General features: G+C 41.0%; 1 protein-coding gene across 1 annotated transcript; it reads left to right on the forward strand.

Moving 5' to 3' along the window:
• The first annotated feature begins 1,903 nt into the window (after positions 1-1,903).
• ctbp1 (C-terminal binding protein 1) lies at positions 1,904-19,617 on the forward strand. Its single transcript, XM_029511713.1, has 11 exons — positions 1,904-2,142; positions 12,134-12,288; positions 13,855-13,999; positions 14,863-14,966; positions 15,361-15,463; positions 15,896-16,020; positions 16,459-16,548; positions 16,909-17,039; positions 17,221-17,348; positions 17,708-17,822; positions 18,634-19,617. Exons 1-11 carry the CDS (start codon positions 2,103-2,105, stop codon positions 18,827-18,829), a joined length of 1,332 nt encoding a protein of 443 aa, XP_029367573.1. The 5' UTR covers positions 1,904-2,102; the 3' UTR covers positions 18,830-19,617.
• The last annotated feature ends 3,090 nt before the right edge of the window (positions 19,618-22,707 follow it).

Below are 22,707 nucleotides of genomic sequence, written 5' to 3' on the forward strand. Positions count from 1 at the left end.
CAGCTATCATCACCATGCACCATTTCTCTCTTCTCCTCGTCCTGATTTAGAATCACTGAATATATTTCATGACTCCTCTCCCTCTCTCTCTCCTGGGGAACATTTGGTGTTGCATGTGAAAGGAGGCTGGAGTTGAAGTTGCCACCGGCCTTGTCAACAAGATGAACGTGTCTGTAGTTCCTCACATTGTTGGCTGCAAGCTGTCGATTTCAATTTGGTGTGACAACCAAAACTGGACTTATAGACACCCAACAAAAGTCTTAATGCTTTAAGACTATGACCTCATAGCAATAGCCCCAGTGTGTGATGTGATAACCAATACAGCATCTTAGAAATGTTTGTCATTTCGCAAATGAATCAGTTGGGGGACTGAATTGGCAAAATGTGTGGAGTTTGTTATGACAAGACATTAAGCAGCTCAAGTACTTCTTAAAATAGCAAGTGTCTGATAATCTCTGCAATGTGGGACAAAATTCAATGAATCACCTCCTCATACATTCTCTGAATCTGATAGCAAACTATGAAAGTGTGCCATGCGTCTGTGTTAAATGCAGATGCCACCGTCAGCTGCAGAGTATACAACCAAGGTTATGAGTCAGCCTACTGACACTGTTTAAAACAAATTTCCCTGACCTTCTTTTTAGATTTGAACAACTCACCCACTGGCTGTCTGTGACATTTACCAGTAGTTTGAATGTGATGTAACCATCATAGCTGCTAAACTAGGTTAGGCCTGGCAGTTAGAAGGGCGTCTAAGGCGGCTTATATCACTGAAGCTATCATGAGGACAAGTGTAGTTGAAACTGACTGTACCATCATCACGTTCATGGGAGCAAAATGGTAAAAGCTTATAGGTGTTCACCAGACCAAAGCACATTAGTGCTGAGAGGCATTTGATCAAAAAGACCATTTAATACCGGCTGCATTTGTATGAATATCAAACACAAAATCACCTTACATTAATGTTTGTATTTATTGGTAAGTAAGGATCCAAAAACCAAAACTAAAAAAGCCTTCTGAAAGAAGATAAGAAGATAAATCTGCACCTTGTTGTGAAGTACAAAAAGAATATGATGTTAAGACACACAAACTCATTCAATTTTGCCTGTGAGAGGCTGTTACACCAAAAAACAAACTCTGACTCAATTAATGAGTTTAATGAGATTAATGTTTTGAAAACAGCCACAGCACGGTATACATGTGTTGCCGAAGAAATAAAATCAGCAAATCGGATTTTACCACATAATAAAGGTACCAGATCTGATTTTATTTGTTTATTTTGCTGTAGGTGTTGGCATAAATATATTTTCAAGTCATTCCTCAGTTCAGTCTGGTCTAACTTTATGCTTTTGTGGGTGGAATAACTTTTGAAAGACACCCAACACGCCCATCTCAAAAGTGAATTTGTTAAACTCAACTCTTTTTCTTGATATGTAATTACTTATTAAAAGCACACGCTGACTGTAGTGTCATAAAAAGTTCTGGCTGATTCTCACCAGAGTTTTAGAAGCTTAATCATGTTTTTTTTGAGGTATTTTTAAGAACAAGTTTTTCCTCTCTTGCTACAGTCATTGCATAACTCTTCTTTTTCCTCCCTGTCGTCTTTCAGGAAACAAAAGATGAATTTTAGCCGGTGTTAGCTCCTCCCCATTCCTGCTCACACACACACACACACACACTCTCTCTCTTTTTCTTTTTTAACACCCATAAATGCAGCAGTGTTTGTGAATCTGTTTGTGTGGATGTGTGTGTGCAAATATTTTTTTCTCTTTTAGTGACAGGGACAGAAGAAGAAACTGAAAGACAGAGAGAGCTGCTGTAATAGAAAGTGAGAAAGGGAGGGGAGGGAGGTAGCTAGAGACGGCAGGGAGGGGTAAGACAGATAGAGAGAGCAGGGGACGGAAGGGAGGGGAGAGAGCAAGAGAGCGAGAGAGAAAAGAGGGGGAGCACATGTGTATTCTTGTCACTAAGGGGCTGGGAGAAGGACTAAGGGAAGCGAGGTAGCTGGCCACAGCCGCCATATGCTGACTGGATTCCTGTTCATGTCTGCTGTGTGAAGACTGTAGGTTTCTGTTGTGTGCTGGCCGGCTGGGGATCACACCATGGGAAGCTCACATCTCCTCAACAAAGGCATGCCTCTAGGTAAACAACGAGCAGTCTGCTTTCATGTGGGGGAGCTGTGTGTGTGTGTGTGTGTCTGTGTGTGTCTGTGTGTGTTTGTGCCAATATTTGTGAACTCAGTGTACATTATTCTGCCTTCCTCCACCCCTCCCCCTTCTCTCTTCCTCTCCCTTTTTCCGTCTCCTCCTCCTCCTCCTTCTCTTCTTAGTTCTCTCACTCTATTATCTTTTTATCGTTCAGCCCCTCTCGCCACACAAGAATGGTTAGTCTTTTCTCCACAGTTCGGTGTGTGTTTGTGTGTGTGTGTGTGTGTGTGTGTGTGTGTGTGTGTGTGTGTGTTTGAGTGTGAGTGTTTGTGAGTGAGTGTGTGAAGAGGCAAATATCTGCTATTGAAGGCTGCTTGAACACCTCCATTTGCGGCGACAGAAATAGATCTCTGTCTCCTTCGAGGGGCTAGCAAGGACATGACACATATTTCCCTTTCATTGTGCTTCTTTTATGGATAACGGTTGCCTTCACTGCGCGCACACACATGCACACACACACACGCGCACACACAGGCAGACACACAAAAATCCAAATCACTGCCATGAATGTGCACATGTACTTACACATGTGGGGAAGCCAACGGACAAAAATACTGAAGTATATGATTGCATGGACACAGCTGGATTCACACCAAGGTGGCAGATGCACCTTGTGATAAAGTCTGGAGAAGATTATTCTAGAAAATGGGATCAAGGTAGAGCTGCTAAGGATCAGGAAGGTGGGCGGGTTTGTGGAGCAATGAGGAGGAGGGTGTGAGGATAAATGATCAGCCACCCTAAAGCCGAATTATTGTCTGTGTTCCCCTGAATCTGGATCTGAGAGGCAGTTTCTCCCAAAAGGAAACCGGAGATTGTAATGTGATGTCATCAACAGGCTGCGGGCTGTGTCTCTTGATGACATCAAAGATTAAAGTTGCAGCTCTGATCTTTTTGCACCCCCACCCTCACCCCTTTTTTTTCCCTTAAATCTCGCTTGGGTAGAGATCTTCTCCATATCTGCCTCAACTATCTCCCAACTGAGTCCAAGGTCACAGGGATAGCAGTGAATAATGGTTCATGCCTTGTCCTTTTTGAGATGCTCAATCACCAATCAGCAATCATAACACCAATCAGATCACAGGATCTTTGAAGATGGTTGAACCTGTGAAGGTCTGCTTCAAAACGGTTCTGTCATCTCTGCTTGATTGATGGATGTGTTGATTCATGTTTTGGAAGGCAGGGGTCCTCTGATCTGTGACTTTTGGATGATGTTTAATTTGATTATAGTTCTAGATCAACGACATCAGCCACTTCTGGCATGTTTTTGCCATTTCTCTATAAAAGACATTGACTGCGTTTGATTTGACAGAGCGATCTTATACACTGTTTAAAAGGTAAAGAATGATGTGATTGTGGTTAACAGAGCCAGGCAGTTGGGGGCCTGACTATATCAAAGGACAAAATCAAGGCAGCGGTTCATGTTGTGACACGTTGCCAAGTTGAGAGAAAACTCCGACCCAATGCCACTTGGAAAAATTATTAGTTTACAAGTCATGAACACCTGGAAATGGATAAGTGGTTGAAGATGAATGAATGAAAAAGTCATGAACGCAAAAGAGAATATTAGTTTTAACAATTAAAATGGGAACTTTTTATAGGCTTTATAATGTAATGTATTGGTAATATTTGCCGTTTCAGCTTTTACACATCTGCGTCAAACGCACTCAAAAATATGTGACGTTTCTTTACATAACTGAATACATTTTCATTTCAACTGTTCAACTACATTTGATTTGAGCAGTGGATTGACATTGATCCATTGATATAACCTACAGCACTTGGAAATCTTAAGCCTGAACTGCTAAGGTAAAAAGATCATCTTGTCCAAGCCACTAGAAAGGCTTCGCTTATTATGTCCAAAACGCACGAGAAAAATAACAGAGATAATAAAAAAAGAGAAGTGAAAGTTCGAACAGCCAACACTCAGAATATAAGTAAGTCAACACGGTATATGGAATGAAGGTTAGCCAAATTATTTCTGTCAGTTACATTTAATACATGACATCAATTTGATCATTTAGATGAGAAATGCTCCCTAAGAGAAGGAAGTTCGGCCATCTAGACAGGTGACTAAATAAAAATGATATCATGTACTGAAAGAATAACAGCCCTGAAGCGTAACATCCCAACACTACAATTAGTAGACAAGCTATAATTCAGCCTATGAGCCCTTAATGAAAAGTGTTCATTACTGAGAAACCTGCATTGCTGTTATTAATTCATACCTCAGCAGGTGAGTGTTGACGTTAAGACCCGCAGCTGAAAGAGCACACCCAGTTGGAAGTCGTGGGGCAGGAACTCAGAGATAGCCACCTGTATAGTTTTGCTTTTGTTGCCAACACACATGCGCGCGCGCACACACACACACACACACACACAAGTTTACAGTCACTGTCAGCACTAGAAGGCTTGCGTTGTTGTATTTACTATGAGGCCATAGCTTTGGTAGTTTCACTGTTCTAAATCAGCGACTTTTGTCTTATAAGGAACGGAAAAACTTTTGGTTGGCTAAATGAGCATCACCTCCTAGATGGACTGTAGCTCTCCAGATAAAATAAATCTAGTCTACTAAATACTCTCAGTCATGTATAATGGGCCAGTAATAATAATACACAGCCTTATTATTATTGATTAATGAGCACACTGTTGTTTAGTTTTTTACATTTTTCTAATTTTGCAGGGAAGCCTTTGAACTCACTCAAAAACCCCTTGTAGGTTGTTGGACACCAGTTAGGGAACCCTTAATCAAAATACAATAAACGTCTCATTGCCTTAATAATCCATTAATGGGGCACATTCACTCCAAAGTATCCAGACTGACCTCAATCCAATTGAAACTTGAAAGCAATTGTGATTTTCTTCCTCATATTAACAGTTAATCCAATGTAATGGGCTGACGGCGTTATAATAATCCAGTTATGGCCTGTATTGATATGCAGCATTTCCTGAAGTGCACCTATTGTTTAAGGAAGTATTTAACCATTTAACTTTACAGCAACTGACAAATATATGCATTTTCTATCGGTGGCACTCTGTTGGCAAAGAGCTATTTTCCGATTTTGTTGCTAGTAATTCTGCCTTATTACTATCACTAAAAGTGTATGAGTTAAATGACCCATTAACGCACACCTGCCATAAAATCTAATTAAGTTCACACATTTTAAATAGAATAAGGTTGTTTTCTAGTCTCATGGGGAAAAAAGTATCCAGCTCCAAATGTTTTAATTTTTCTTTTGCCCCGAGGAGACTGTAGTGGCTTCTACTATTAAGCTTAATTGAACAAATGATTTAGTCCCATACTCTAAAGCTAGAATTTGAGCTTTCAAACTATAGCTGATTGCCAGGCACCTTGGATCTGCACATAAAAGCAAGTATGACTGCTGTAAATTGAGAACTGAGAGACTGTAAATATGCACAAAGAGGCGTATTAACTCAGATTCTCAGAATCTGTTGCCACAACGAAGCTGCTGCCACATGTTCTATCTCCTTTAGCTGCTTTGCTGTTGGTGCCTTAGTAATGGGAACAAAAAGCTGACAAACCAGAACTGTCTCATTGACACATTAACTGTAAATTAAGACCATGTATTTGTGTATACGTGTATGTGCATGTGAGTGCTTGTGGCAGTGTGCGTATGCAAGTCATTGTTTGTGCTGTGCGGAGAGAAGAAAAAGACGACTTGCAGGGTGATCATTTCTAAGCAGCGTAAGCAGTTGGATGTATCATATATCACTGCATTTTAGTTGTGCCAACCTGCATGGACCAGTGTGCTGAATGCGCACCTGTATTTCTGTACGTGGGGGCAGGACAGGATGTGTGTGTGTGTGTGTGTGCTACCTCAACACTTATAACTGCACATTGAGCAGTAATGATATGAAACAGGGCTTTTTCTCATCCTTGGAGTTGCAGTGGCAGGAAAAAGGTGACGCGGGTAGAGAAAACCTCAGGGAGCCAGAATGAAATAAGAGATGAGATCTGAAAATGAGGCAGGATCAACACTGTGAGGCTGAAAGATGGATATGGGGGCTTTTTAACCACATCGTGTTACTGCATGCCACAAGAGCCATAACATAATAAATCAGCCTTGCTCTGGCCCAACGGTGGGCCACCACAGTTGCAGGCAGCTGACTGATCACAGGTGCCGACAGCACTCACTTCCTCTCTTCCCACTGTTGTATGGTGCAAAATACAAACACTTGCTGAAATGTGAATGCGTCATTTTTGCCAAGGTTCATTTTCAGTTCATCCACAAAGGGACTGTGAAGAGGTATAATTCAGGATGCCTGACCTTATTTCAGGAGTGAAAAACCAAAGGGGAAGATATAACAGCTGCCACTTTGTTGGCAGTAACCGAAAAGGTTTTGTTAAGATGTGTGAGAACTCGAGTTTGAATGAAATGGGGAGTAAAATGGGGAGAAGGGACACTTGTTGTTCACTGATATGAACTGAGACACCTGAGTGAGACGTTAAGATTCAGTTCAGACAAATTCAGATTACAATGCTATAAAGAGGGAAAGCAGAAAATTCTTACATTCTAGCAACATAAAACCTTTTTGTTCAACTAAAAGCTTATTTTAGCTCTATTTTCATCATTTATGAATTAGATTTATATTTTCAGCCTAGTCTAATAATAACAACAAAAAAAAAAAAAAAAATCACATTAGTTGTGTATTCCTTTGCCTGAATATTTAACGATAGAAATGAATCATATATTTATTTGCTAACCAGGTTTTGTTTTTGAAGTTAAGTATTTGTTTCGTAAAACTTGATCCGCAGATGACTGGTTGGTCCTGTTTTGCAAAAGGTGTCCAACTTAAAATGTGGAAATAGCTAATCTTTTACATTGAGAGTGAAAACACTGTCTTGTTCCTCACAGACAAACTTCCAGCTGTTCTTCTTAGCTGGTCAGTGACAGTTGGATACAGGACGGCTGCTCAGCTTTGCTCACAGCTCTCATGCAGTCATTGGCAGATGTTTTTTTTTTTTTTTTCCCATTTCGACATGCCACTCAAACAGCATTAGCCTCTTTTTGGTTTGATTAGAAATTTTCCAAGACACAATTTTCATATCAAGGGGAGATGTCATTTAGCTTCCCAGGCCCCTTAAGCCGAAACTGCGGGGCCAGAAATGTAACAGTGCAAATGGTTCTCGTAATCATTGGACATTTATCATCAACAACACTTTCAGTTCTTCTATTTTTGATTTTGGTCTTGGTCACAGATAACTAATGCTGCATTTCCTCATAATGTGGTCCCAAATATAGTGGTGAATCTGAATAGATGGAAAGAGCAGTGCTGGAGCTGTGGTCCCATTGGCTGTGAAGAGGGCTGTTTGCACTGTGAAAGCTCCCAGCAGTCACCCCTCCCCGGGGCTATGGGGGGTGGAGAGAAAGAGAGAGTGTACTGGAGTATTGAATATAATGAGAAAGGGAGAGCAGAGATGGATGAGATGGAAGAACATTTAGAGTTTAGGATTGAGCATAATGAGTGCAAAGTCTGGCCAATTATTTGACGTAATGAAGGATTTAATGAGTGTTTAATGTTACGAGAAAACTATAAAATACATTAAATAATTGAGACCAGGAGATAATGTCCATTTCAATTTGTTCGGTTGAAGTGTTCTAAAGCAGAGAAAGGATTACTGGATAAAATGCTAAACTTATGTTTGTGTGACTGGGAGAGACAGAGGGAAAGTGTAGGTGGGTGTTTTATCATAAAATACATTAATAGTATAGAAGCCATTGCTGAACCATCAGAGCCACGTGGCAGTCCCAGTCTGCAGACAGTTTGGGGTAAAAGCCAGCACAGAATGTGTCACTATGCCAAAAGGCCAAGATATCAGGCAAACCTTTAGTCACTGCAATAACCGTCAACATGCACGTCCTTCCCTGCTGGTTTGTGTAGCAGCCAATCTGCAGTTCACAAAACTGATGTCCTGATCTGAGACCTGAATGAATCAAAACACAGCTACGAGGCTGTATGGTGCACGAACCACACATTCTCCATACCTCCCATCTGTCCAAGCAAGGAAGTGGGACTGGCTGCCCAACTTCCAGCAAACTGAAATCCACTCAACTGTTGCTGTTGCTATGAGCACTGAGCTCTGTGGACTTCCTGCCTGTTATGTATTACAACTTGAAGAGATCGTGACCTCATTCTCCTACGAAGCGTTGCCACAGGCGGTCCAACTTTCGTGCATCCACACGTTTTGGGCAATGACTTTATTTGCGTTGCTGTATGTCCCCGTGTCTTCCATCTCTGGACAGTCCATCACAACCATGTTTTTTGCAGTCGTCACCTCCACTCTGCCTCATTTTCCGCAGTAAATGTCAGCTCAGGTCTGGACAGTCTTCTATCCACCAACCCTCTGACCTGCCTCAAAAACAGCTGACTGATACTAACCAAAAGCTGCCCTGACAAATCCAGCGACCCCACTGATCTCAAATTAGTCTCTCCTGTCTGCCTTTTCAGTGCTGCCAAAATTGCTTTTTACGAAGACAAGATCAGCATTACCACAAACAGCAAGAAATCATCAACACTCAACGCACTTTGCCTGATCTTTTTGCACTTGCTTAGTGCACACTTTCCTGCCGTCCAAAGGCTTGAGTGTTGTTCCTCACTTGAAGTTGCTCTGGATAAAAGCCAAATAAGTAAATGTAATGCTCTCAGCAGTCAGTAGTGCTGGTCCTTCCAAGGTCATGTTTGGTGCTGGAATGAGAGCTATTTCCTCCCTCACTCTGACCAAGTGTGAGCTGAAGAAATGTCGGGAATCTCTGTTACTTTCCAAAGACACCCTTCGGCTGCATCGATTAGACTGACCAGATTTCAGCACGTTGCTCATGAGAAGACAACGTTTAATGTCGGTTAACACACGGCATCCTCAAAGTGTTTGAGCGCCAATGAAATCTCTCAGAAAATGGTATAGACCCGCCTCCCTCCAGAAAAAAATGCTACAGGCCAGTGTGCTCCTCATGATTACTTCAGAGTTACAATAAAGGCTGTGTTGAAGCCTCACAGTGCTTTCTGTTCTTGCTGAATTCCAATTTCTCAGCAATGCACCATTGATTTCGTATTGATGTGTAAGTGCATTGGCTTCCAGGCAAATCCTATTATGGAAAGCTAATGTTTTACCAGGCCACATAAGGCATAGTGAGCAGGATTTGAGTTTCACTTTATTGGTCTTACTGCGTTGTGGGCTTGCTTCGTCAGATCAGGTTTCCTGCTGTAATCTTGACAATGGAGATAAGAATACGAAACAAAATTCAGTGATGGATTGTACTAAGTTGAGAGTTAGCTTTGCTTCACTGCTGCTCAGAGCGCAGCCAGTCAGTCTAATATCCTTCAATCTCTAAAGCTGACAAACAAAACATGTTGTCAATAATACAACATGCTGTAAGAAAAATCTGGTTAGTTCCAGGGAACGAAGTGGCATCATAAAGCTTTAGCTGTGTAGGTGCAAAAATACACATTATGTGTGCAACACTGATAACTGGAGGAGGAAGTGCTGCTTTCTAGTGTAAATGTGTCTTATATGATGTTTGAATTGGGCTGAACATAGAAATAATAAGCTCAAATCTGAAGGACAGTGTGTCACAGACTAAACACAGACACCTCATGCCATTTCTCTAAATACAGCGAATGAAGCAGAATCAGTCAATATATTATTTTCCAATGCATGAAATGATTCAAAAGCAAAAGAGAGTCTGTGGAAACCCCCCCCACCCACCCACAAAATTCAACACCAGAGTGCTTTTAGACAAGTATTTTCTTGTTGCAACAGCATTTAATATGAGAATGAGGAAGATCATCTGTCTGCGTCTGCCTAGTGAAGTTTATTCATGCTTTTTTCAGTACATCCCTGCTTATTCATATTGAATGCCATCACACTTATTCACTTCTGGGAGCAGCGCAGTACAACACAAGCAACTGTCTGGTCTCTGAGCTGTTTTACTGGAACAAATGGAAAGGAAAGAAATTTCCAAAACACAGGCGGGTAACGGGCCAAAGGCAGACGACGTGGTATTTTGTCAACACATTTGCAGCACAGATTTTTAAAGGCGGACAAGTTATTAAAATATTAATGTAAGGTTTCCAGACTATTTTGCACCAACAAGAAACAGTCATCAATAACAAATTAATTGAATGTGGAAACAACATGTTTCACACCTCTTCGTCTGCCAACATGCATTCTGGAGAAAACTCATTACTGATATTAAAATATAAAGTAGATGGAAAAGAGCTACATTACAAGACTTCATTACAAAAATATAACTGGAAAGCAGTATAAATCAGAGATTTATGGTACATCCTGGCAGCATCATTCCAGCAAGGATGTTATTCATTTAGCCTCTGGGATAATAACAATGATATCTCCGGAGGAAATAGTGTTGCTAAAGATGCCCTGCAGGAATTTTCCAAATTAATTTTTATATTACAGCTTCCGAACATCTGTCCAAAAATCTGATTCTCAGGGATCCCTGACATTCATAATATTGTAGCCACAGCAGAACGCTGGTTTTAAAATGACTTGTTTCATGATTTAGTTGCTTTCTTACGATGGTAGTGCAGCTGGAAGACAAGCTCTGTCTGGGAGTCAGAGTTGCAAAAAGGTATTAGGGATAAATATTGTGCAAAAAATGACAGAGGCAGCTGCTTATCTGAGATGTTAGCCGTCACATCTCAGATGGGAGTAAGTCAGGAATGAGGAATGAGAAGTCAGCATCAGCAAAAACAGGCAAAAGCCTGCACTCATTTCATGCGTAGTGTTTTGGAGGGCCATCAAAATCTTCACAAGTCAAAGAGACACAGTTTCAGATTTTCTGAGCTCTGTCCATCAATCAGTTGTCTTGATTTCCAATCAGCATGTCTGCAAGTCATCCGACATGATGACGCTTCAGTTACGTAAGAGGGGAGATATACGGTACATCCAGGAAGGTCGCATCAGGAGGGAAAAGTTAAGGAAAACTAATTAAACGCAGCTCCCCTTGACCACTGCTGTCTTTAAACCTGAATAAAGGTCATCTGGAGTACTTTGTTATCCCTCTGTAAGGCTCCGTTTGACACTCAGTCCAGTGGTTTAATCCAAACAGACGAATTAATAAAATGTGGAAATGTAGCGGTGTGTGTGTGTGTGGGGGGGGGGGGGGGGGGTCACTGATTCATTAATTTAAAGAATCTGGTCTTTTCTCAATAACATGTCTCACCACTTTATATGAATTTTGCTCCTCCTCACACGACCAACTGTTATTTACAGAAATATGTTGAAGGTTTCTGACCGATGAAATATTCTATTTTTCTGGTGTATTTGTAAAAGAAGACCATGTGTGTTCAACAATTCAGTAATTCAGACATAATCTTGTGCCCCAGGCTGACTGCTCAATTGTTTTCTGGCTAAGACTGCCCCAGTTTTTACAAGTACATTGCTCCCAAGAGTCGCTCTCAGTCTTCGCAGGGGCAAGCACTTACATTTGCCATGAATATGACAACCCAATTAAAATAATATGAAGTGGATGAAATACAAAAGGGTACTCTTAATTATACCGATGTTTTCTGCCTCTTGGTATTTAATTCTAAAGGGATATTCTGAAAGTTTGAGTTCAACTCTGTATTATTTTTTACAAACCTAACTCGTCCATCTTCCCACTTCCTGCCTGTTTCATAGTCAGCTGACTTCATCACACAGTCAGTCAGTAATTCATCTGAAACAACAGCACTGCTGACAGCTCTCAGACATAAGCTCTTAGCTCTGCAGCATCAGCAGCAGCAGCTGCTAGGAACTTCTTTTATATCTTATTTTTGCTCGGCCCACCCTTAATTTTACGATTTATGGCAAGAATAAAGTACACTCACACAATTCTTCATTATCCCTTTTATACTGCAATACTTGACTGTTTTTCTTTGTTTGTGTGTGTGTGTGTGTGTGTGTGTAGGCATCAGGCCACCCATTATGAACGGGCCCATGCACCCACGGCCCCTAGTGGCGCTGCTGGATGGGCGCGACTGCACAGTGGAGATGCCCATCCTGAAAGATGTAGCAACTGTGGCTTTTTGTGACGCTCAGTCCACACAGGAGATCCATGAAAAGGTAACACGCTTTGCTTCATTTTTTAATATCACGCATACACACTCACACGGCGAAGGATGATGTTAAAGTAATAAATTTACTGTTCCATCTAGTTTTCCATTTATATTTACTGTACCCTGAACACAACAGATCTCTGTCAATTATATCACTCTTCTACTGATTCCAATTTGAATGAATGGAAAAGTGGTCTCAGCTTTATTGTCCGTTAAATACCTTACTGTTGTTCTGCTCTTCCAATTCAAACTCCGCTTCACTGCAGACATTTTTGTTTTTTTGAAGCATCAGCAACTTCACAAGAAATTATACCAAGCAGAAAACTCAACTCGAAACAATCTGTGTGGCAACAGATGCTCCATCCATGTTTTTCTAGAAAGCAAGGAATCACCTTGTAGATCAGATTCAGAGTCTTTACAACTAATGAGTCAAAGCCAATATCACAGGAAGTTACTATGTTTACCAAATCAATCAATTTAGCTGGTAAAAATAATATATATATATATAATATATATAATAATATATATACATACAAAGTATTTCATGTAATTTCAATACAAAATTTCTCCAAATCCATTACAAGGGTCAAGGGTCAAAAGAAAGGACGCCAGAGCGAGAAAGAGATGTTAAAGACCAACAGGAAAATAAGTGGAGAAGAAGGACAATTATAAGGAGCAAACTGAAAATGTGGGTCAGGCTCAGATCTTGCTACAGCCACTATGGATTGTAAATGGGTTTGTATGTCTGGCAGGGTTGCGTCTCGTTCTGGGTGTCTGCCAGGCACACTCTCTCAGTGAGCGCGCTCAGTAGGCCACAGCGTGGGAGAAACAGATGGCTCTCCCTTGTTCGCTATCTCTCTCTTGCTCTCTCTCTCGCTCCCTCTCTGGCTCTCTAGTAAGCAGCCACCTCATTGTGTAATTAAAAGGGCTTCTTTATTGTAATTGAACTGCATGTCATTTTCACCCTCTCTCACACACATGAAGAGGAAGTCTGGCAACACTAGAGAGATTGAAAGATTAACTGAGAATCAATTAAAAGGTGACGACTAACACGACTTTTTCACAGAGACGTGCATCTATTTTCTATATAGCAATCAAATTACCTACTTTTATATCATTTTATTTTATATTTCATCATCGGTGAAATATAAAATAATAATGAGGATGAGACTCTCGCTGAAATTCGTTTCTTTAGAAACATCGTATCTGGTTCCCTGCGGCTGGAAAAGCTTAGTTTCCTTGGTAATACATAGGAAATGTCCTTATTCCCAACAAACAGGAATATTTAAAACAGCAATTGAGGACGAAAAGCACATCCATAAAAAGCCTTATGTGACAATGAACTCAGTGAACTGTGGCTGCTTTCTGCAGAGCCGTGCTCGACTTCAGCTCACACCTACGCAAATACATGCTGATGACTTGGCCTCTCCTCTGTGTTCATACAGTATGAAGTTTAGTTCGCTTGCTCTAGTTTATACAAACAGAGTGCAAACAAACTCCGATGTCTGACATGAATCCCGACCTTCCCTCTGTATGTCTCTGAAGTAACGGAGTGTGTTTGTCGTGTGTTCAGGTGCTGAATGAAGCTGTAGGAGCTCTGATGTACCACACCATCACTCTGATGAGAGAAGACCTGGAGAAGTTCAAAGCTCTGCGCATCATCGTTCGCATCGGCAGCGGCTACGACAACATTGACATCAAATCTGCAGGGGAGCTGGGTGAGAACGTGCGACAATGTGATCTACCAGCACAAGTCATTTTTCTGCTTCGTGGCGCTACAGAAGTTGTTTTGTTGCTGATTGATGAAAGATACTTCCTAAAGTTTTTTTTTTATTATTATTATGTAGCCTATTGCTTTGAGAGAAATAAAAAATGGTTATAGTTAAGTGGAAGTGAGGAGCTACATTCTGTGCAGTGATTTTACTGTTACTGTGCTTCTTCCTGTGTAAAGCAGCTTGAGGTGGTTCAAAACAAAAGGCTGTTTTTCTAAGTTTAACCATATATTTAAAAAAAAAATTTTGTTAGTCCAGTTTTAAAAAACAATAATAGTGCCACATTCATATAATTTTATAGATTTTATAGATCAGTCCAGAGAGAATTTGAAAGTTCTCGATCAAATCTTTTTAAAACCCACATTTATCATTATCATACTGTTACATGCTCTTCTTTACTCCTTCTTAATCAGAATAATAAAACATTTTGTCTATTTACTCTGTTGGTTTTACTGTTAGGAGAATCTGCCAGCTGTACAAGTTAATTGTGGCTATTTACAAAAACCTTTTCCTTTTGTGCTGCTGTTCTCACATGTCTGCAGTATCTTTAAAGAGGAAGTGAACTTAGTGAAGCATTAAAAACAAAAATAAAACAACTCTCTCCTGCAGCAGCCACAGCTTTACTAATGTCCCTCTTCTCCCACCAAAAGGTTCTGGCATTTGAACATTGCCTGCAGTGTTTGTGGAGAAAACTGCTGACCTAGCGCTTACAGTCTGCACCTCTCCACCAAAATAACTTTGGCTTTTCTTCTCAAACGGCCCCCCAAAGAAAGCACTTTTTAATCCTTATCTCCTCTCTGGTCCAACAGGCATCGCTGTTTGTAATATGCCAGCGGCTTCTGTCGAGGAGACAGCAGACTCCACGTTGTGTCACATCCTCACCTTGTACCGACGCACCACCTGGCTGCACCAGGTTCGTAGTCTAGTGTGTCTGATAACAGGAGAGTGACGTGAAATAAACTCATTTTAAATGTGTTGGTTGGAGGTGTACGTTTATGTCTATCACAATTTTAGTTTTGACAGTTACCAATAATTTGTCTACTGACAAATCAGCAAAATTGAAACATTTCGTCTCCTTTAGAAATGTTGCTGTATTTGAAAGACGTTGATGTAAGATGTAGAAGGTACGGTAAATGACTTGTTCCTCAAATCAGTTATAAGTTATATTATTTTTTAGACTTACTTTATAACTGTGATCAAAAAAAGGATTTAGACTCTGGACCTTAAGTGTAAAGTCCTGACATTATAAATTTTACCCATTTTTATGTCGGTTTTGCATGTAATAACAAGCTGATATTTTATGCCAGGCCCTCCGAGAAGGCACACGGGTTCAGAGTGTGGAGCAGATCCGGGAGGTGGCGTCAGGAGCGGCGAGGATCCGAGGAGAGACGCTGGGGCTCATCGGGCTCGGTGCGTGGTGGAAAAGGGGCTTTCATTTAGCTAACTTAGGCTGTTAAAGCACATACAGCAGACTGTCACACCCTTTCTCTCTCAGTCTTTTCAATTTTTCATTTGGGAAGTTTTGTCCTGAGCTCAGCTAATTTGGCTTCCCAAGGAGTTACTGCCAAGAAAATATAAGCTGATTAAACCAGAAGTAGACTGAAATCTCCTTCCTGTACAGCCTGAGTATGTTCCAGCAATAATGGGCAGACATCTGTAGCCGGAGCATTATGTCATTTGCCCATTGCAAAAAAAAAAAAAAAAAAGGTGAATATTAGTAGCAGAAAAACAGCAGCTATTGCACTTTTATTTTCCATTTGAATGAGTATTCATGTGTCTCGACTTTCTCCAAATGCGCCTGTGTGTTTGATAAAGAGCGTGTGTGTATTCATGTGTTTCTAGGACGAGTGGGCCAGGCTGTGGCCCTGCGAGCCAAGGCCTTTGGCTTCAATGTGATTTTCTATGACCCTTATTTGGCTGACGGAGTAGAAAGATCCCTGGGACTACAAAGGGTCACCACACTACAGGTAGCACACACACACACACCGCAGTACACACAGTAGGGGTCAACAACAACCAGCCTCAGTTTGCTCAGTGAGAAAGACAAATGTTTACACACCAATATTTGACTGTCACTTCTCTGCTATTTCAACTGCAGCCCTTGTTTGTTTTTTGTTTTTTTTTTTTAAATCCACTGTCCACCCTTTGTCTTTGTCTACAAAACCACCACCAACCAACCATCGTAACAAATGTGCATTCACCAGTATGCTGCTGTCTCAAACACAGAAAATACATGGGTGGCCAAAAGAGCAGCCTCCTGTGCTGAGAGTCACTTACTGCCACAACGAAATACATCTCATTTTCTCGCCTGCTGTGAAGCGTGGCAGCAGCGAGCGGCAGCATGAAGTGTAAACAGAGAAGAGGAGTTTGAGAGGAACGCTCATCTGTCCTGCTTTCCTTCACAGGACCTGCTCTTCCACTCTGACTGCGTGTCTCTGCACTGCAGCCTGAATGAACACAACCACCACCTGATCAACGACTTCACTATCAAACAGGTGGAGGGACAGCCGCACACAAACACACACACATGAGTGATTTATGCGTTGGTGATACTGAAACACAGGAAATATATGTTGTTGATGTCTCCTCCTCGGCCCAAAGGATTATCACTCTAAAACTATTCTGACCTTGCTGGAGGAGAGAAGGGTGAATACCATAAGCACGTACCTATTATTACGGCTAGATTTCACCGTGAATTTCTGCAGTGCCTGACATTTTAAGCTCTTTCAACATTAGTGATTATTATAATTTTTCATTCAAAACCGGTGGCATTATTGTAAAAAATTTATTTCCTTAAAAAATTTGTATTAGATATTAGTAAATCATGACTTTATGCGTGCGTGTGTATGTTACAGATGCGTCAAGGGGCCTTCCTAGTAAACACAGCCAGGGGGGGTTTGGTGGACGAGAAGGCGCTGGCTCAGGCTCTGAAGGAGGGGAGGATACGAGGAGCTGCTCTAGACGTTCATGAGACAGAGCCTTTCAGGTAAAGACCTCACTGTAATCACATTCACACTGATGCTGACATGCTTCCCACCATATCAGTGGATGATGTGTAACAGCCAAGCTGAAAATGTGAATGGTACGACATTAACTATGGATCTAAACAATATTATACGTTGACGCATAAAATCATTTGCTGTAAGTCATTGTTTGTTTTGTGTCAGTTTCAGTCAGGGTCCACTAAAGGATGCGCCTAATCTGATCTGCACCCCACATGCTGCCTGGTACAGCGAACAGGCATCGCTGGAAATGAGAGAGGAGGCAGCCAGGGAGATCCGGAGGGCTGTGACAGGTACACAAAGCACACAAACACACACACACACACCTTTATATTAGATACTACAGATATTTTGGGGTAGTCTGTCAGTCAAGCATAAACTTTGTTCTTTTAGCAGACATGAACTAAAAGGCCTCTCCCAGTCAGCAGCTCTCTCTCCCCTGTTTTGTTTTTTTTTTTTTAATCAGTGGCTCAGCATGTTCAATCTTTGTACGTCTTTCATGTCTCTGCAGAAAATGGATTTGGAAGGTTAAAAAAAAAAGGTAGCGCAGTAGCACTAACAAGTTCCCTGACTGTTTTTTTTTTTTAGACTTTAGCATTTTTATATTTCTCTCTCTCTGTCTCTTTCTTATGCATCGTCTCTGCTGTTTCAGGCCGTATTCCAGACAGTCTGAAGAACTGTGTGAATAAGGAGTTCCTCACCCAGAACAACCATTGGGCAGGAGTTGACCCAGCAACCGTCCACCCCGAGCTCAACGGGGCTTACAGGTAAAACCACCACAAGAAACAAGATAAATCTCTTGGAGTCAAATTCAAACGTGTCACCTCTCTCTCAACTTCCTGCTCTGATTTATGCAGAGATACAGAGTTTTATAAATAAATGTTTTCAGGACAGTTTTATATTTCTCAGCCAGAAATAAACCTTCACCAGGTCAGCAGGACTAAATGTGCACATGGTACAACAACACTGCGTGCTGGGACACACACTGCTGCCATTCATCTCTCAGTGACCACAACAAGAAACAAATGAGCATCAAGGCGGAGCTTTTATCTATTCTTTCATTTGCCGGGCTGCTGATCTGCAGCAGGGCTGATCAAGGCGGTACAAAAAGGATCAATATTGCTGCTGTGACGCCTGATTCACTACTGATTTAATGTCTCCTGTGGCTCATTGAGCTGTGGCTGTTGTGAAAAAGGCCCACTGCACTCAGTTAAAACACAATAAATGGTCAACGTATTTTTATACTTTTTTAATATAACCATGAATATTTTTCCAGTATTCCCAATACAAAGGACCTAAATTATTTTTTTCTGCTGTTTGTCAGCACTCAAAAATCCATCCATCCATTATTAAAAGTCAATTACAGTGATGAAGCTGTTGCTTCAGAAACAATGGAGTTGTTTAATATTTGAAATACGAACGCTGTGGATATAAGCTTAATGGGGTGATACAAAAAGTATGTTCTTTTTTGTCTAATGTCTAAAATCTTTCATTTGGACTGACTCTACTGGAGTTCCATGTGTTTGTCAGTGTTGTTCCACTTGTTCTTACTCTTGTATCTCTCTCTCTGCCCTCTAGGTATCCTCCAGGAGTTGTGAACTTGCCAGCTGGTGGCCTTCCGCCTCCAGTTGAAGGCATCGTTCCCAGTGCTGTGCCCATCACACACACCCTCCCGCCCGCCGTCACACACCCTCCTCACGCCCCATCTCCCGGACAAAACACAGTGAAGCCACCAGAGGGCGACAGAGAGCAGCATCCAAACGACCAACTGTAACCACACACTCCCACATTTATGTATACACACACATACACACACAACACACACAAGCTTGCCCCGTATTGTCTGGTAACTGCAGGAGCAACCAGAGCTGAAGCAGTAAGTTCCCGAGTAACAAGATGTTATCAGACAGTTTCACAGAGTCAGATCAACAGGCTGAGGTCCCAAAATGAAAATTAAAACAAACAACAACAACAAAAAAATACAAACAAACAAACTGGCAATTGGTTCCCAGCAGCCAGATCACACTCCAAAAGAGGAAGAAGAGAATGATGATGAAGAGGATGAGGAGCAGGTAGCTGTTGAATGCTCCAATTAAAGCGTAAAAACAGTCCTGTGAAAGACTGTAAGAGTCAGAGTCTGCACGTCGAGCTTTGCATAACAACTTTAGTCAGAGATGGAAAAAAATAACAACCATCTCTTGATTTTGAAAGAAAAAAAAAAATACTGAATCAAATTCTGCTGTCTTAGGCTGTAGTATGTCCAAAGTTAGAGGAGCGGGTTTCATGTCTTTCTCTCCTTTTTCTGTGTCCTTTCCTTAGTTTGATGTACAAGCAAAAGTAGTAGGTTATAAAATGAATGTAACCTGTCTGTGTACAGTTTTTAGACTTACAGCAAGAAGATACTGATGTTTGTATTCCAGTCTGAACAGAAACAGGAGTTATGTGATCTTTCAACGTAGCCAAACTGGTTTGAGGATACAATCTCTTTTGTTTTGTTTTTTTCAACGTGTCCCCAAATTAACAAGCCCCTCCCCCTAAAAAAAAAAAAAAAAAAAAAAAAAAGAGGCAGCTTTTTGCACACCATCTCAGGAAATTAAGTTTCCGCAGTTGGTTTATTATTTTATTTTATTTTTTTTAAGTTTTAAATATTCCTTTCTATGCCACTTAGTGCTTTTGTTTTTCTACCTGCTTGCCTTTTGGTGTCCCGCTACATTAGAAAAACTAACTTTAACAAAAGCTAAAGTTATTCTAATGTTTGCTTTCGTTTGTTATGTTTCAAGGGGCATGTGACTTTGCTCTATGACTTATGTAAATGTTTGACCCAAATGAAGGGGGTTGTGGGAGGAAAGCCTGTAGGAAGGTGGCAAAATGGTATGCTTAGCTTGGGCGACTTCATGCTAAGTCGTGATTACTAAATGGTAAAATGTAGCGGCTGTTTTAATTACTCTGGAAAACAAAGCAGCTCGTCCATAAAGTGATTCAGCAAGTTTGTAGCAGCTGTTGAGACACAGTTTCATTAAAAAGGTACACAAGTCTTCATGTTTGATGATCCAGTACTTCCACTGTTACACTATAATTGTCCCGCTCGTGGGACCGAATTGTTCAGCACGCCAAGGTTCACAAATACGCACAATATTCATGAATCATTGTGTTTCTTCATGCTGCTAAATCGGCATTTTAACAATGTTGGCCTTCCAGCTCATAATATGTCAAGCCAGCTGTCAGTCTTGACGAAGACAACATTAAAACCCAACTATTATTTTTCCTGCCAAATCCATTTTCATCCCTATTTGACGTTAAACCCATGTGTATAAATTTCACATTCAGCGACACGCATTACTGACAAACGAAGAGCGGTTCCGTTGCTTGAAGCTGGTACAAACCAAATTTCTATATTTCTCATTTGCTCCACATTTCCAAACTTTTATAAATGCTTTATGGCTTGTCAGATAAAAGAACAACCTATGTATGCGACACAAAAATTTTGGCTCTATAGAAAACTTGAGAGGCGTCATATATGCACAACGAAGTGAATATGTTGAATGATAGCATGTCAGAATGTACGGATTGCTTCAGTCTATTATCCCTTTAACATTTCATGATGGCTCCTCTCTGAGTATACCGTTTAGCCACCCTCTGTGGCCTCTGCGTCTATGTGTACATACAGTGTTCTGCCTGCCTGTGTCAATGTGATTTGGTTGTATCTGTGTCTAAAAAAAGCAGCACTGGGAGGAGGGGTGGTAGCTAGTACTCTCAACAAGGCATCCTTACAAAGACAACCAAACATGATGTAAAAAAGTTAAAGGTAGCAAAGCTGAGCCAGTGATCCAAGTTTCTACTGGTTGCATCCCTATAATACGAGCAAAACAGTGAAATATCTGAAACCTTTTCTTCCCTTAATGAGGATTATTTATTACCTATTCCAACTCATGTGTTGTTGATGGTATCGTGCCAGCTTACTGATGGTGCTTTCTCCATCCCCTTCTACCAGCAGCTGAGTAGTAAAAACAGTTCACTGTTGCCTACCTGGTTGTCGTCATGGTGAGGTAGTAAGCGTAGCGATCAGGGATGGAAATTTCATCAGCCATTCTTCAGTATTTTCTCAATCAGGGCCAGTGTCAAGTTCTCACTGGCTTCAATGTGAGCGGGCTGTGTGGTGCTGAGGTGACAATTAAAGCCCCCAAATCCTGAAATGAATGCTGAGATATTTTGAACTTTACTCTTAATCTTTCCTCACCAGATGCCTGTCATTATGTGGAAGGGGGGAGGAGGGGGTGTGTGTGGGGTGGGTGGGTGGGTGGGTGGGGGGAGGGTGCAACTCTTTGCTATAACTTTCTAATGTAAACTTGAAGCATTCCTTATTCCAAGTGATGGGTGCCACAAGTAAACAGCAGAGTAGCTTTTAAAGTGTCGAGGTGCTCCTTGAAATTCCATCCCTGGTAGTAACATACAGTCCACTGTTGCCTACCTTGGTCCCCTTTATGGTAAAGTAGTAGGCGTAGCAATATACAGTATACATATTCTATATTCTACAGTAAATATCATTATTTTTGGTCAAAACTGACAACCTGACAAAGATATGTTTGTGACTGTATGCATTTGTATGAATTATTTTAAAAGGAAATAAACTGTGGAAAGGTGAAATTTGTGTGTTATTGATCTAATTTTAGGAGTAGCAGTTTTCGGAGATGCTGAGCTTGAAAAATGAAGAAGTAGGAGACCGACTGACCAAAACTTCCTGAAATCATTTTGCAGCTTAACAAACATGCAGAGATTTGCTTTATCCCAATTACACACACAAAAAAAAAATTGTATTTAGCAACAAACTTCACAGTTGGGCAGTTACTGTGGAAATGGAGGTAAAGGCAAACCCAACATTTAAAAGGCCAAAATGTGTTTTGATCTTGAGTAAAACAAAATGCTGCATTTAATTGCAATGTTAAAATGCTTATTGAAAACTGAAGGTACTCCATTACTTAACAACTACGGCTGAAACTCAGGCTGATTTAAAGCGTCAGTTTTGTCACTTGAGCAGCGTGACAACAGCATGTACTGTCACATGGTGGAAATCTGAGCTCCCCTTTGACAGATCTAATGGCAGTTACCAGTCGATGCCAGCAGGTGTCACCAGCACAGCTGCTGTGTGGACATGCAGCAAGGCTCCTCGAGACGTGCACACTGCAACTGTCAACATGTGGACAGCAAATAGCCAGCAAACAGTGAGCTACTGAGTAGCCTAATCTTAGCATTAGCGAATCAGACCTCTCTATCATGAAATACCAAAAAGTAAATGAATCAGAAGTGAAAATAAGTCACCATATGGAAGATCTTTGACACCGCCCATGCCTGTGTGTGTCTTAGAGCCGAGTTTTAAAAACAATGATTTACAGGACTTGTGAAACCACAGGACCCAAACAATGAGGTTTCAGGCTTATTTTCAGTTACGCAAGCTCTTCCGAGACATTTTCAGGGAGGAAACCAATTTGATACAGTCTGATTCTAGTTAGAAAATATACAAAGAGTACGAAGAAAATGATGCATCCAGTTTGAATAATGGAGTCCACGTACTCAGCACAGAAAGGAGACAAACTGGGATTTAACTAAACAGAGGAAATCTAAATAATACACTGCCCATACCCCCAAAAAAGTCAC

Source organism: Echeneis naucrates, chromosome 10 (assembly GCF_900963305.1).
Source record: "Echeneis naucrates chromosome 10, fEcheNa1.1, whole genome shotgun sequence".
Lineage (NCBI taxonomy): Eukaryota > Metazoa > Chordata > Actinopteri > Carangiformes > Echeneidae > Echeneis > Echeneis naucrates.

Excerpts from the sequence above, each read along its gene's own strand:
- ctbp1 (XM_029511713.1), top strand. The coding sequence starts at position 2,103 with ATGGGAAGCTCACATCTCCTCAACAAAGGCATGCCTCTAG. Across the intron at positions 16,549-16,908 it reads ACGACTTCACTATCAAACAG|ATGCGTCAAGGGGCCTTCCT; the intron begins GTGGAGGGACAG and ends TGTATGTTACAG. Across the intron at positions 17,040-17,220 it reads CATGAGACAGAGCCTTTCAG|TTTCAGTCAGGGTCCACTAA; the intron begins GTAAAGACCTCA and ends GTTTTGTGTCAG.